This window comes from Amphiura filiformis, chromosome 6 (assembly GCF_039555335.1).
Source record: "Amphiura filiformis chromosome 6, Afil_fr2py, whole genome shotgun sequence".
NCBI classification, from domain to species: Eukaryota; Metazoa; Echinodermata; class Ophiuroidea; order Amphilepidida; family Amphiuridae; genus Amphiura; species Amphiura filiformis.
Genome location: NC_092633.1, coordinates 53,405,281 through 53,420,580, shown reverse-complemented (window position 1 = coordinate 53,420,580; position 15,300 = coordinate 53,405,281). Strand labels below are relative to the sequence as shown.

General features: G+C 35.8%; 1 protein-coding gene across 1 annotated transcript in view; it reads left to right on the top strand.

The window, feature by feature from the left end:
* The window catches only part of LOC140154608 (uncharacterized), a 42,644-nt gene that overhangs the window by 6,363 nt on the left and 20,981 nt on the right, over positions 1–15,300 (top strand). Inside the window, exons 2-8 of the mRNA XM_072177176.1 lie at positions 2,056–2,093; positions 2,208–2,293; positions 2,770–2,846; positions 3,562–3,828; positions 4,256–4,345; positions 9,134–9,291; positions 11,230–11,382. Coding sequence (XP_072033277.1) covers positions 2,058–2,093; positions 2,208–2,293; positions 2,770–2,846; positions 3,562–3,828; positions 4,256–4,345; positions 9,134–9,291; positions 11,230–11,382 — 867 coding nt within the window. The 5' untranslated portion in view covers positions 2,056–2,057. The remainder of the gene's footprint in view (positions 1–2,055; positions 2,094–2,207; positions 2,294–2,769; positions 2,847–3,561; positions 3,829–4,255; positions 4,346–9,133; positions 9,292–11,229; positions 11,383–15,300) is intronic.

The window sequence follows — 15,300 nt, the reverse complement described above, 5'->3', positions numbered from 1 at the left end:
CTTGACAATTATACTGCCAGTGCCCCTTTTCTCCACACCTGAAGCATTGGTCAGTGGGTTTGGGAACTCCCCTCCTTGAAGTATTAAAGGTGACGCCGCTTCCTGAATACGGGTATCTATTCTGTTGCATATAGCCACGAAAATTACTATGAGGATTGGGATAAGTCTCATGACGACGGCTCTGAGGGTATGGGGCATTCCTTCGAATTGACCTTTCTTAGTCTTTTCTTTCTTTTGTTGACACGGCTCTAATAGCCGCCTTGATTCTCTTTTCATCATCTGAATTATCTGCTAACTCCTCCGCCTTATTTTCATCTACCACCTTCCAACTTTCGTTCTTGTCTGCCAATTTTATATGCTTATTTCTGGTTTTGATTTCTTCTAGACCAGCCCTTAGCTCTGCCTTTGCAAAGGGAATATCACCTTTCTCTAACTTTTCTAACGCCCTGTCTATTCTCTCTTTTTACCTGTACGTTGAATTCGAACTGAAGCTTGTTGCCTCTGAACTTGAACTGAGCCTTGGCAGACTCTCTCGCTGATTCAAGCACTTGATTCTTAGTTGAACTTAATGCGTCGTCAATATACTCTCTGACGCCACCTACTTCAGCTTTAATAATATCTGAAATACTCTGTAAAGTTAAAACTTGAATAGGTTGTACTTCACCTTCTTCTTGTTGAACTTGACCTGCTATTCCTGCAGCTTGTCCCTCTCTGTTCGACATAATCAAACTCGAAAAATCCAAACAAATCACAAAGTTCTTGAAGAACACTATATCAAAATTGAAACGGAACGGCGTAGCCAGCGACTGAAGTCTGTGATGTGCAAACGGTCAATGACTGCTACCTACCATTCTTGCCACTCCCACCCCTCCGATCTCAATAGAATTTCCCGCCATACATTTGCATATGCAAAATACAACTTTCGACCAATAGAAAATTAGCATTCTCACGGTCTCACGCCAAGGTAGTATATCACTCCTAGGTAGTAAATCTCACGAAAAATGCTGGAAAATGAGTAAAATCTCACGCATCGTCAAAATAATTTGCTGCCACATAAGATACCGTACCGGTACCGTATCATACTTGTTGAAGTTGTTGGCATGTCTACTTCAACTTATGAATAATGAACATTCAAAGTTGGTATTGTTCTTCACATAATTATGAGACAATATTTTTATGTATTCTTTCGGATGTTACAAAACTGTTAACGGAAAGTAATGCGTCAACATAATTTGAAAACATTTATAACCGATACCAAATGTGCACATGCAATTATTTATATTGCCTTAAGGCATACATTGAAAGTATTTGTGCATGTTTTACTTGATAAAACAATCACTTAAGACCATGTAAAAAATAGAGCAAGATTGTTAACGGAAAATGTAACATTCTGAAACATAATTTTCAAGTGTTAGAAATTATTTCAAGGTAAATCTTGGATTTCTTGGATCTTGAACTAACATGTGTTCATAGAATAGAATTTATACTCTAGAGCTGATAGCTGGTTTTATTCTGCAAACAAAACAAATTAGTCACTTTGTTAGGTTGACAAATTTCTGTTAACAATTGGACATTTGTCTGAAGAAAAGAAAGAAAACTGGGACAAATTTTGTTAAGCTATGGGAGATTAGCCTAGGTCTACACTACATAAAAATATAAAAAGTTATCCTGAAATATGTCATGTGTTTCTGCTGGAGTCTCCCAAAGTGTCATTTAGCCTTTTGCAACATGTTAAAAAACTTCAGAGATTTTGACTAGAATTTGAATGCAACATTTTGGCCTCTAAAAGATTGATGATGTCAAATTGCCAATTTTTGCCAAATAAGTGTACCGGAATGGATCCACACTAAACCTCTCTAGATAGTTTAAAATTCTTGGGGCCTAAAAAAGCATCACATGGAATGCATGCACAAGCACTCAACTTACTCAAGCAATGGTTTTAATAAGTTTGTAAGCTTTAGTGAGCTCTGGTTCGGTTAGGGTTAACTGTCTGCTTTATCATGAGTGTGATATATATTGTTTTAATAATATGATTTATTCATTTTTTCCCACCAGATATGGACAAGGGTAAGCTAAACAGCCTCTTGACTTGGGTAAGAAACATTTAATTATAATACAATTATAAATGACATTAATTAATTTTCAAAAAAGATATGGACTAATGTACGGTATTTAAACATATTTTGTGTACAAATTGACTCTTTCAGATCAATTCAACAGGAGCCGGGCCATGTTTGGAAAGCTTGGAAGAACTCCAAGATGGCTCCCACTTTATTGAGCTTATCCGGAGACTGTAAGTGATGATAAAATACTTTAAAACAGTTAAACCTTTCACCATGCATGTACAGAACATTGATATTGTTACATAATTCTGCTTAATTATCATCTAGGATTTAGGCCTGGGACCTTCATTGGACTAGTTTTCTTCTCTAATGAGTGAAGAAGAGTATCTTGTGTGATCTTGAATCCGGGAATCTCTTTCTTCTTCTTTTTTAAAAATCATATTGTGTGGTAGATTTAGTGGGTAGTAATCATGAAATCTTTGTCATCAAATTAATACTCACATTTTTAAAGCCACTTTCCTATCAAGTCTTTTCTCTTGTAGTTTTTTTCTTTTTACTTTTATTAAACTGAGAGAAAATGAGACGTGTATGAATTTTTTAATTCTGCTGTACAATACCCTCTTCCTTAATAGAAAGCAGGTCTGTATGTTTGTAAAGTTTACAACATTTTTCACATTTTTCTTTCTGCTTTTTATTAACCATGTAGGAATGGAGATGAGAATGGCACTGCTTACTGTGAAACACCGCTGTTACGATACAGACATATTGAATCATTTGTCATTGGTAAGTTCAATATTTGTTTCAGATGATATGTGACATGATCTGGTCCATGGAGGCAGGCCACGACAAATTTTATTTTTAGCTTGCCTGATCAGGCAGGCAATAGTCAAATATTGGTTGCCCCAAATTACTCCTATTCCCGACAACAATTGTTGATGAAGTCACATACTAATCATGGTAAGTATGTCGAACGTGGCAGTTTTATTCTTACGGAAATCAGATACTTTTCTCAGTTACAGGCTGGGGTATGGACGTTTGCACAGTATTCGTGTGGGACATGAGAGCACATCAGACATCAAATTACATTATGAATACGAAGAATGTCCTTCTGATATCAAAGAATTTTGGTCTCATCTTGGATACTAACAATATTTTTACTGTCCAACTTTTTTTGGTTTGTACAGGGTCAGAAATTCAGCGAGAATCCATTCTCGTAAAGATTCTCGTCAACAAAATTACAAGAATCTAAATGGATTCTCGTAATATTTCAATTTATCATATAAAGTTATATGGTGAGAATCCATGGATTCTTGCAACATTCCACTGGTAGAATCCAAAAGGATTCTCGCATTTGGTTGTGAATTTCTGAACCTGTTGTAGATAATATTTCAAAGGCCAACTGTATGTTTTCAGTAACCAGTCTTCAGTAACAGTCTTCAGTAACATTTGCTTCCATTTGGAACATTATCTTACTGCAACTCATGCTTATTTTTTTCAGATTTTTTTAACACCACACCCAATGCTCCATTCATCCATGATGAAATAATCAAGCGACGTAGCTTAGGTGAATTGGCCAAGTTAACAGCACTCCTGATGTGCGCTTGCTTGCTTGGGAAAAAGAATGAACAGTTTGTACGAGGAATCGAGAAACTTGATTGCAATGTTCAAGCGGACATGATGGACATTATACAGCAATTTGTGCTGAAGGATGATGGTGAAGCCATTTCACTCTCTGAAGATTATGTAGATGTCTTGTATAAAGCAGGTAGGCCTGTTTGTTTGTGTCTGTCTGTCTTTATTAAAGTCATCAGTATTATGTGGAACACAGACAAGGTACTACTTCAAGCATGTTGAAGAGTCTAATAAAAGTCAGTGCAGGTTCTTCTAGATCCATATCACATGTGCAAGATAAAACAAAATTATAAAAGTTTAAAGTCAGTGCAAGTTCTTTTAGATCCATTACACATATTATTTAAGATTTAAAAACAAAATTAATTATTTCATTCAGAGCTCTTTTGATGTTGAAAATTTAATGTGTTAGCATTTTTTTTCCAGAATTTGATTTAAGTTATTGGTATTTTGATTCAATTCAATTCAATTCAAATCGATCCGGATGTAAAATGCTAAATTTGGCCTTCTGAAAATTGTGCTGTGTTTATTTTTTATCAGAACTGTAATTTTTATTCTTCCAGCTATATTAAACATGCCAAAATTGCGAGCTCAAACTGATAGCATGAGTCAAATGAGACTCAGATTCCTAACCGAAGGAGAGGTTTTCAGAGGTATACTTACTACACATGTACTCTCATTGTGTCACATTCATCCATGGCAATTATGTTATATCAGACAAATATATTTTCCAGGCCTGGAAAAAATGATTATTTCCTGGGAAGCAAACAAACTTTCCCACTATTTTTATGTGTTTCTTTATTTGGAAAAGTAAAAACTCCCTCCAGATACCAAAATTTCCTGGGAAAGAGCTTCCTGAATTCCCTTGTTTTTCCAGGTATGGTATTTTCATCCTTACTAACTATTAGTACTTTTAGTACTACATGTCTAATAAAATGGCTTGCAATCTCAAAAGATTCTAAAAGAAAATTTTGCTTTATTTGAATGTTTCTTGTACAATATAATTCTTAGTTTACATACTGTCATTTTCACAGCACATTATGTATTTTGCACGGCTTTGCATGGGATATAGCAGTTCTTGGAATTAAAAAAAAATCAATATTATTACTTCCTTGCACCTATCCATGCAGTTAACTGGGTACAAGTTCATTGTACCATGCACATTTACAGTATTTCACTGACTTTGTCCCAATGGGCCAATTAAACCTGGGTAATTATTATGGTTTGATCCTGTTTCATTTATGTACATTAGGCACAGGGTAGTACACTCTTGTGTTAAGAATGCACATGATGGTAAGTTCAGAACAAAAGTGTACTTAAAATTAAAGTAAATATAATTTTCCATTGGCACAAATATTAAAAAGCAGGTTTTAACTCGGTATACTTTTTGCCAGTATCGTGGCTGTTCCCCATGAGAGCAGGCTGTACTGATTGGATGTTATGAAACTATAACTATCAAATGACAAACATGAAGAAAAATTTTGTGAGCCAAGTTTGTAAAAAGTATTTCAAAATAAGTATATTTATTTGTGTGTGTTTGCAATCGATGGCAGCAAAATTGGTACAGCTCAAATCATGTTTGCAACAATCACAGACAATATAACATAATCTCATTCCTCACCCAGTAACTGCACCCAACAAGTGAGGACAGGATACCTTCATCTTACAAATATTTATAAAGCATGAACCTAACAAAGGTTTGCACATAAAATGCTTAGCGCATGTAATCTGCATTATCACAAACATGCATACAATGTAATTTACGGCCCATTGATTAAAATTATAAATAATGAGCATCCCAGCAAACACAAAATGTTTTACAGATAACGTTTAAACAGCCCTCGAATTAAGGATCTGAAGGGGCACTGCAACTTTTTTAGGGCAAGTTGATAATTGCCTTGGATTTTCACTGAAAAGGCAAGGCAGCACAGCAGTTTGTAATATTTCAAGAGGGCATCATGGCAACTGTTGAAAATTTGAGAAGGGCACCAAGGCAATTTCTCAAACATGAAGAAAACACACACAAACATAGATAGATTATTTTATAATGAAGGAGCAGGTCTGGGGCACCGATGGCAACTTCATTAGAGGGCACGGCAAGTGACTGCCTTGGGTAAAGGACATATTTTGAGGGCATTACGGCAGTGGGGTAGGGCACCCACGGCAAAATGCCATGGGTGCCGTGGGTTAATTCGAGGGCTGCGTTTAAATGGAACGTTATAAATAGGGCTATATAGGTGTAAAACATATACAAAAACATTTTTGAGAACTTGCAGCAAAACATTCTAACATTTAAGCTTAATAAGTTACCTTTTCAGAGTCTGAGTTGAGCAAAGACGTAGCTTGCGACGCCATCACGGCGTTTTCATTCAGCGTAGTGATTACACTCCTCCGGTCACCTGCTGCCACTTGACCACCCACCGGGTGGTCAGGTGACCGGAGGCGTGTAATCACTACGCTGAATGAAGACGCCGTGATGGCATCGCAAGCTACGGCTTTGCTCAACTCAGACTCTGAAAAGGTAACTTTTTAAGCTTATGTCAATATGACAGAGTCCAATATCAGTCTACATGCTGCTATTCTAACATTTGTTATTTAAGTGTCTCACAAAATATTTTGCAAAAATGTTTTGACAACATTTCTAAAATCATAGTGGAATTTTCATAATAACATTTTAAAACATGTTTTTGATGACCTTTATGTAACTTGACATTTAAAGGTCCGTAACTTGATCGACAGCATCATCCCCGATTTTTTCATTGTTGATGAGGTTTTGGTATCACATAATAGATACTATTTTTCTCATTACTATCCTGAAATTTGACGCTCCAAGTCGATGTATTTCGAGAAATCATGAAACACAGCGGCTTTTACAGGTAGACCAGTTTGTAAACAATGGTAAATACTTTGATTGCTGGGCCGGGAATTATGAACGAAATAGCTCGTAATATCAGTCGCCTCAACAGCTACTTTGGTTTCACATACACATTCTGTGAAAAAAGCGAACCACACTAACTGCTGAGGAGACGCGTCTAGACGGTGTGCCGATTTAATTATAAAATTTCCACGATGGAGGCAGCGGGCCGATTAGCTCAGTCGGTTAGCGCTTCATGTTTCTACCTAAGAGGTAACCGGTTCAAAATCCGTGTCGGAATGTTTTTTTTTTCCTCTCCATTTTTAACCCAAACTTTTTTATATTCATTTGAAATGTACATATTGCAAGGGAAATATATTTTGTTTCCTTTTTTTCTGAAACGATACGAAAAAAACAAATATTTTTCGTTCAATACGGGCCGGGCATTGCGTGTACAGCATGTCAGCATTAATTTCGTCATACGAACGGAAATTGTTGTTGTTGCTTGCCTACCCAGAATGCAATTCACGATACCAAGGTATTGGATTGCAAATTTGGCTATTTATTCACATTTACGCCGAAAATGCTCTCGTTTTTTCACAAAGCAGCATAAAGGGGGCGATATTTGATATTATTATGTAATTTTAAAGACAATCCGTATCCAAAACCAATAGGGTTACCCCCCTTTAAGGTTAAAACACATTTGGACTATAAACCAAAATGTGTTAAAATAACAAATAACAGTTTTAAAACATTTTTGTATTTGCTGGGATATGGAATATAAATACTCATAACTAACAGAGCTTTTCGTAAACAATACATGTGATTAATTTTGCTCACAACTTCAGTCAGCACTCTATATTGCATAATATATTGTATAACCATTACCTGCTTTGTTATTGTACATACATGTATGACATGATCAAGAGGAATGAGTCTAATGTCAACAATTTCTAATTGTGACATGATATGGTCCATGGAGGAAAAAGGAGACATTATTACCATACAAACATTAGGCTATCATACTGAAAACCCCAAAGGTCTAGCATACTTGGTTCTAAAGCTAGAACGTTTTCTGATGTCTATTTTCTTATGTATTTCATTGTTTTTACTCCATATTTTTTTTGCCTTTATCTCAATTTCAAATTTGCTGCCTTTGGCTTCCACGGTCCAGATCATGTCACAATTAAAATATTTATTCTTGAATTCAATTCATACGTATACTTTGAATTTATGCTAAAGTATGGTCCAAACCCAGGTACTTTTATTACAAAGTTGGAAGTGATTCTCTAACTTTAAAAACAAAATACAACAAGGATGTGGTACGTACCTGCTTTTATCAATTATTAAAGATCAATATTAGACTCATAATGATCATGTCGCATATTGTGAACATATTATGAAAATCACTTTTGGTTATATTAAAGTACCGTATTCATTCCAATAAGCGCCCAGGGCGCTTCACAAAGTCATTTTGGGTGGGCGCTTACTTTTTACCTGGTTTACCTAATATTTTGTGAGGGGCGTTTATTAGAGATGAATTAATGTACGTTATAAAAGGGTCCTGAGACGTTCTAGTAGCTTTTCTGATGTAGAAAATGTATTGCAAATTTACACAGGATGTGTAGTCCTGCAGCTATTTCACTATATCAACATCTATCTGTCACTTCAACATTAATGGTACCCTTTAGCAAATTGAATATACCCTGGGTGGGCGCTTATTGGGGCATGGGCGCTTATTGGAATGAATACGGTAATAATGTAAATTTATTTTGTGGACTAACTAATTCTTAATGAAGAAAGTTAAACATTTACTCAAAGCTAAATTTTGCTCACCTGAGAGCTTTCGGTATGTAACACTTTTATTATTTTTGGTTAAAATGTTTTGATTAATACACTGAGGTTTAATTATCATTATCCCTCAAATTACTGCATATTTGATTGGTTAATTATTCACTCATTGACCAACCAAAATACAGCTTTTAAATATTATAAGCTAGGTCCTCTTCAGCTGTAAAATTGATTCTTACTATGCTACTGATTGGCTCAATAAAGCCTTTTTGTAACCAATCCTGTAGTATATTTCATCATTTATTTATACGATAGTCAGGTGAATTACAGACTGTATCTGGATGATGTGAATCGGTAGCATGGTAAGAATCAATTTTACAGCTGAATATATTTATTTAAAAGCTGTATTTTGGTTGGTCAATGAGTGAATAATTAACGAATCAAATGTGCAGTAATTCTTAGGGATAATGATAATTAAACCTCAGTGTATTAATCAAAAAATTTAACCAAAAATAAGAAAAGTGTTACATTCCAAAAGCTCTCAGGGGTGCAAAATTTAGCTTTGAGTAAATGTTTAACTTTCTTCATGACATCTATAGTGGGAATTCCAATTGAATGAACACAGCTTTCAATTATTATTATTATTTCAATTTCAGTAATTTGAAATACGCGATATACGATCGCGGTTGGATCAAGTACAGCTGCTGAAAGCTGCGTTCATTCAATTGGAGTTCCTACTGTAGATGATGTGAATACATGTTTACCATCATTTTCAATTCTTCTCTCCTTGCTGTAGGATCACAGTTGTCAGTATCAGATAATGCACAGACCCCATCTGGATCGGTGTTTAGTTCCATCTCTTCAATATCGTCAGTTTTCACACCAGGGACACCTAAAAATATGCCGATGTCTCCGCTGAGAGCGTTTATTAGTTCTCCTCAAGTTAAACAAAAGGTGAGTGAGTTTATAAAAGATTTATTATTGTGACTTTTGTTATCACATTTTGGGAAAAGCGGCCACTGGCAAAATAGGTTACTTTGCAAATGGTGATGTCACCTTTCCTGATCCAAAGACATTATTCATGTAGATCAAACAAATAAATAGTTACCTTAGAGGCTTATAACCCCCCTATTATTTTTAAAGATGAGTACAGAAGTGAGTACTTGTACTCACTTCAAGATGAGTATTCCCATCTTTGAGTTGAGTATCCCATTTTCAAGGCAGTGCTTCTTTTAAAAATAGACTATCTGACATACCTGACAAAGTCTTTAGATATGTGTGACTTGAGGATGAAAATGTTTTTGTCTAGTTTGTTCTGTCTACAAAGAGAACTTCTCCAGCAATCACACTCTAGCAGAGTCCATTCTGCTGTAAACTATATTCACTTCTAACAAATGCAAATGTTTCAGTTGATTTTGCCAAATTCTTCTATTGCTTTTTGTATATATGAAATAAAATCACTAAAAAAAGCACAGAATTCTGAAATTAACACTGAAAAGAATATCACTGTAATAAGTACTGAAATAAGTACTGAAACACCACTGAAAATTTATCATTTCAGTGGGATTAGTGAGTTTCAGTGTGATTAGTGTCCAAGGTCATTCCAATAATCACACTGAAATTACCAAATTTTCAGTGGTGGTTCAGTGATTATTTCAGTGGTTATTACAGTGATATTTTTTCAATGTTCATTTCCGATTTCAGTGCTCTTTTCAGTAATTTTAAAGTAAGTCCATCAAGGAAAATATTTTACAGTGTTTGCATAAATGGACCACCTGGGCACGCTTCTGTTCAGTACTCGAACATAATTAAGCTCCAATTCCAGTCAAAAATCTTGTTCACTCTTACATTCTTATTGTTAAAAGGTACAGAAAAACTTAAGTTCATCCTTTATTTATAAATAGAACTCCCTGGTACATTCAAAACACCATTTTGCCTAAAGTTTATTATATACTTTACCTTATAACCTGCCACTTTTTAATAGTTGAGTTGTGATGTCCTTTGATGATTTAAGCAGAAAAGAGTGCCTAAAATTTTAGAATTGTAACACTTTGAGAAAAATATGCACAAAGCACAGCATCAAATCAATCAGGTGTGGCTTTGTGCATGAAAACACTTGTTATTTATTCAGTCAGATTGGTTGGACCTGATTAAGTGGTGTGATCTCTTCCAAGATTATTATTTTGAATATGCAAATTGTCTTGTTCTAACATCATCATCATCATCTTCAGTTGGTAAGCTTCCTCCAACTTGTGGATCTTGGCCTACCATGTTTTTGTTTTTTGCAGCATCCCTTCAATATGTTCCAGGAGGGATATACATACTGCAAGAAACATTGTATGCATGCAATCATCCCTGTTTCCTCTTTCCATGTGGTGGAACATATCTATAGGGCATATTGTTTCTGAGGCTTGTCATTTGCCAGATTAGCCATTGGCCTAAAATTTGAGTTGATGAGTCTTGACTCTGGCAACCAGTGAGATGTTGGTCAGATTTTAGATGGTTTCATTTGGAATCCTATCCATACACTTAATGTTAAAACATGAAGCAAGATGTTGTTTTCCATGTCTTTGGTGATATACATATCCCGCACCTGTATTGAAGGACGGTTACACAGGTGTTTCACAGCTTAATGTTTGTATTGATTGGCAGGGATGGGCTTCTTGTAGGCATTCTAGCTTCAAGAAAGCTGCCCAGTCTAGTGTTTTTCTTCCATTTAGGTCTCCAACACTTGAACCCATTATGGAACCCAAGTACGGTACTTGACGTCTGTAAAATTGTCAATGGTACTACCATAGATGGGTTATAACAGTGTAACCAACGATCTGGTAAAATGAGATGGGCATAACTTTTAGCCAGTATTTTAATTAGTATCTATTATTCCTTTGACAGATTATGGCAAGAAAGAAACATGAGCACTTCCGAAAGCTGGAATCCGAGCTGATACAAGAAAGAGCTCTCCGACAAGACAGAGAAGCTGAAATCATGGAAAAAGAAGAAGTAGTCAAACAAAGAGAAATTCAGCTGCAAACACTCCAACAAGAGGTAACTGAGAAATAGATCTGATAAGGCTGAAAAGAAATAATTGTGTGAAGCACTCCAGTGGAATATGGTTAGGTTGATTCAAGAACAAAATTCACAATTTGTATTTCATTTTCCACTTCGGGTTGCACGCAGTCGCAGGGTCACTCTAAGTCGTAAATTATAGGCTTGTTATCGACAGAGCTACTGTCGCCAATATTGTCGACAATGAATTTTTTTGAGATTTTTCCGACAGTCGATAAGAGGCTATCACTGTCGACAAAATAGTAATCAATAATAAATCATGCACGGCTAGTAATTAGTAGTAAAAATATAAAACCAAGAGCGTCATAATCCAGACAAAATGACCCTACAAAAAACAAAGGGAAGCCAATTAATATATGTAGCTAGTTTACACTTATATGGGTATAGGCCTACCATGATAACGCCAATAGAATTGCCATGATCCGACAGGGGTGGAATTTCGGCGGGAGTCCGAGAGTCGACTCTCGCAGAGACTCCCGTAAAAGTCCTATTGCGAGAGTCCATGTGGACTCGCTGGAAATGATCGGCTCAGCGAACTTACGTTTAAGTTCAACACGCCTTAAAACTCAAAGCCTGCAAAATATAAAGGAAAAGTCGCCAAAGATGCAATATATGGAAGTGAGAGTATGATGACACATATATTAAAAACTTAACTTTGTTAGTTTATTTGTTAGTTTGTTTGTTTGAATGCATTTTACGTAGGCCTACTTATAATACCTTTTGGACTCCCGCAAGATTGTACAACGAGAATCCATTTACGGGAATCCATGGACTCTCGCAAAACTCTCTTGCGAGAATCCACTTGGACTCCTGTGGCACTTTACGAAATTCCACCCATGATCCGAGTTAAAATGCCGTCCAAACCTCCAAGCTAAAAACTTTTTACCAATAGCTAGCGTTGGCTCTCATTCAGCCCTCAGCCAACTAGCAAATAACTTTCCATATTACTGGTAAACTGCTCCGTATTTTGTAGTAAATCACTGTACAACAAGAACAATTCACATTTTGTTTTCAAATAACTCCAAGAATGAATTGGCCATTAAATATCCAGGAAAGGTTGAATTGCTGGTACCACACATCGGGTACTTTCCCCGGGTGCTTTCCCTCATTACGGTAATTATTCATACACAACCGCGGGAACCTGGTTCTGCCCATGCGCACGTTGAAAGTAGACATTTTTGGTAAACAACTTTACGAGCGACCTTGTACTTCCCGGGGTAGTCCCTCATTAAATATTCATAACTTCATTCATACCGACCGTGGGAAAGTATCAATTACGCCATATTTAGAAGCATGTTTACCTGGGCATTTGCTTCCTGGGTCCTTGGGGCCGGGGTGATGATCTCACCAGGCCACATGTATTATTCATGTTGGTTCTGATTTTATTCTCTGAATATGGGTTTTGTTTCATACAATTATTTTTAAAGCAAGTTTATTTTTATAAAATTTGAACGAATTAAGGTTTTGTAATTTTTTTTTTTTAAACTTTAACGTAAAAGGTTTAAACATGCAATTGGCGATTCGATCAAATTGATAAACAATGTGACGTGAAGGGAATCCCTGTGATGACGATCGACGCTTGAGATACGCTTTGATGGGGTTTCCGACTTGCTCATCAGGGCTAGCACATGGCGGTCCACCCCAACGCCCCGATCGGAAGAGCGTCGAGCAGGGGACGAGGCGTGTGTGATGGAGTATTTCAGCTCAGGCCTGTTCAGCTCGAGAGCGAAACCCACGTGTATGTGTGTGAGCTATTAATAGCGAACTCGTCATGTCGTAACTCATGGGTCAGTCCATTATTACCGTGTAGGCACTGGGAGGGCAAGCTGATGTTTTAATACTGCTTGTAAAGATGTAATTATATTTCGTGGCCCACCTATGGATTATTATTTAGCTGTTTTATTTAAATATAAATTAAAAAGTGAGATGATACGGCAATGAGTTGATTGGGTTCATGATAACATACAATGTAGTCATATTGAAGCGAAGTCCTTCCCCCAAACCACTTTTGAACTACTTTTTGGGGAGTCCCCTGCACACGTCATTACATCATCGCTGCATGCTTTCACTGTTGAATTAATTTGACCTTGTAAATCATCGTAATAAATCCTCATAATAAAGGAGAAAAGGCAAATAAATGAAGCCATCCAACAAGAATAATGTTTGGAAGAAGTCAAATCATTCAAGGGAAATATGGTAGGATAAAGTTTGGCACCGCTTGTACAGGTAACAAGTGCTATTTTAGGGTCACTGATAGAATTCGCCATCGTCGGCCGTCATGGATGCACAAATAACGCATTGAGTGCTAAATTCGGAAGCTTTATAAAGACTATATTTTTCACTTGTTTGTCGACAAAGATTCGACGTCGGATTCAGAGTTTTGGCGACATGTCGCCAAAGAAAAATGAAACGATAACAAGCCTAGTAAATTATGAACATTTTTTGTACTTTGTATTGTATCTCTTAAAGTAATGAAGATAAATACATAAGAGTATGCATTTTCAAAAAGGAAATGATGCAAGGAATCCAGCTAGCACAGTAGATTTCCAAAAAGTCTAGCAGTTTTTGAGAAAGCACCAAATTTGATTTTCCATGCTAATTTTTTCCCGTCCACCACAGGAACTTAAATTTCCAAATCCATAAAAACTGCATATATTTATATTCTAGAGACACAAAACTAATGGTTTTCTCAAATTTAAAAATATATCTTCGTTTAAAAAATATGAGTAAAAAAGGATCAAAATTGGACTTTTTTCAATTTTAACCAAAAATATTGTTCAGTGTAAGTGCATTTTCCAACTTTTCCTTTAAAAAAAAAGATGCTTTCCTGTTTCCCGGTTCTATGATTTTATTTTTGTTGGCCAATGGTCGTTCAGTGATGAGGACAACACCACAGTTTTTATTTTGCCAGTATGTTAGTGACATAGGCGCATATTTCACTGGATACATTATTGAATCATGCATGCTAACCTAATACCTGCAGACTAACCCATACAAGAGCAGATTGTCAGCACGCTTATGGCGCATCCACATCAAAGCACTGATGTCACTACCAAGCTGAAACTACCTCTTCTTCAGTCTGAAACTATCCCACATCAGTCTTAAGCCTAAACTTGTTTCACAAGATCAAAATTTGGCTTCTTCACTTAAGGGATCTGGAATGAGCGTTTTGAGCGTTTCGACGGTATTTTTTGTGGGACATGAAAGCACATCAGACATATCGAATTGCATTCTGAATACGAAGAATGTCTTTCTGATATCAAATAATTTTAATTTTTGAAATTCACGATATAATACAAATTTTATGACAAATTATTAAAATTTTATATTTTCACATTTTGATAACAGTCCTCGAAAAAGTAAATTTTATAAATCTAATGATATATTCTTAAAGTGTATGTAGCTGGGAGGAAAAGCTGACGATCAATTGAAAATTTTGACCTTTCAAATTGAAGATTTGGATTTTTTTCCCAAAAAGACCTAATTTTGTTTGGTGTTTTGGAAAAAATCCATATCTTCAATACGAAAGGTCAAAATTTTCAATTGATCGTCGGCTTTTCATCCCACCTACATACACTTTAAGTATAAATCATTAGATTTATAAAGTTTACTTCGAGTACTGTTAAATATCAAAAATATCAATTTTTAATGATTTGCCATAAAATGTGTATTACATTGCTAATTTCAAAAATCAAAATTATTTGATATCAGAAGGACATTCTTCGTATTCAGAATGCAATTCGATATGTCTAATGTGCTCTAATGTCCCACAATAAATACTGTCCAAACGTTCATACCCCACCCCTTAATTGCTGCAAACATTCAAAGGATTATCAGTGATTTGGTATCTTATTTCATTCATTTCATTGTTGATAACAAGCAGGAACAGTCAAAGTT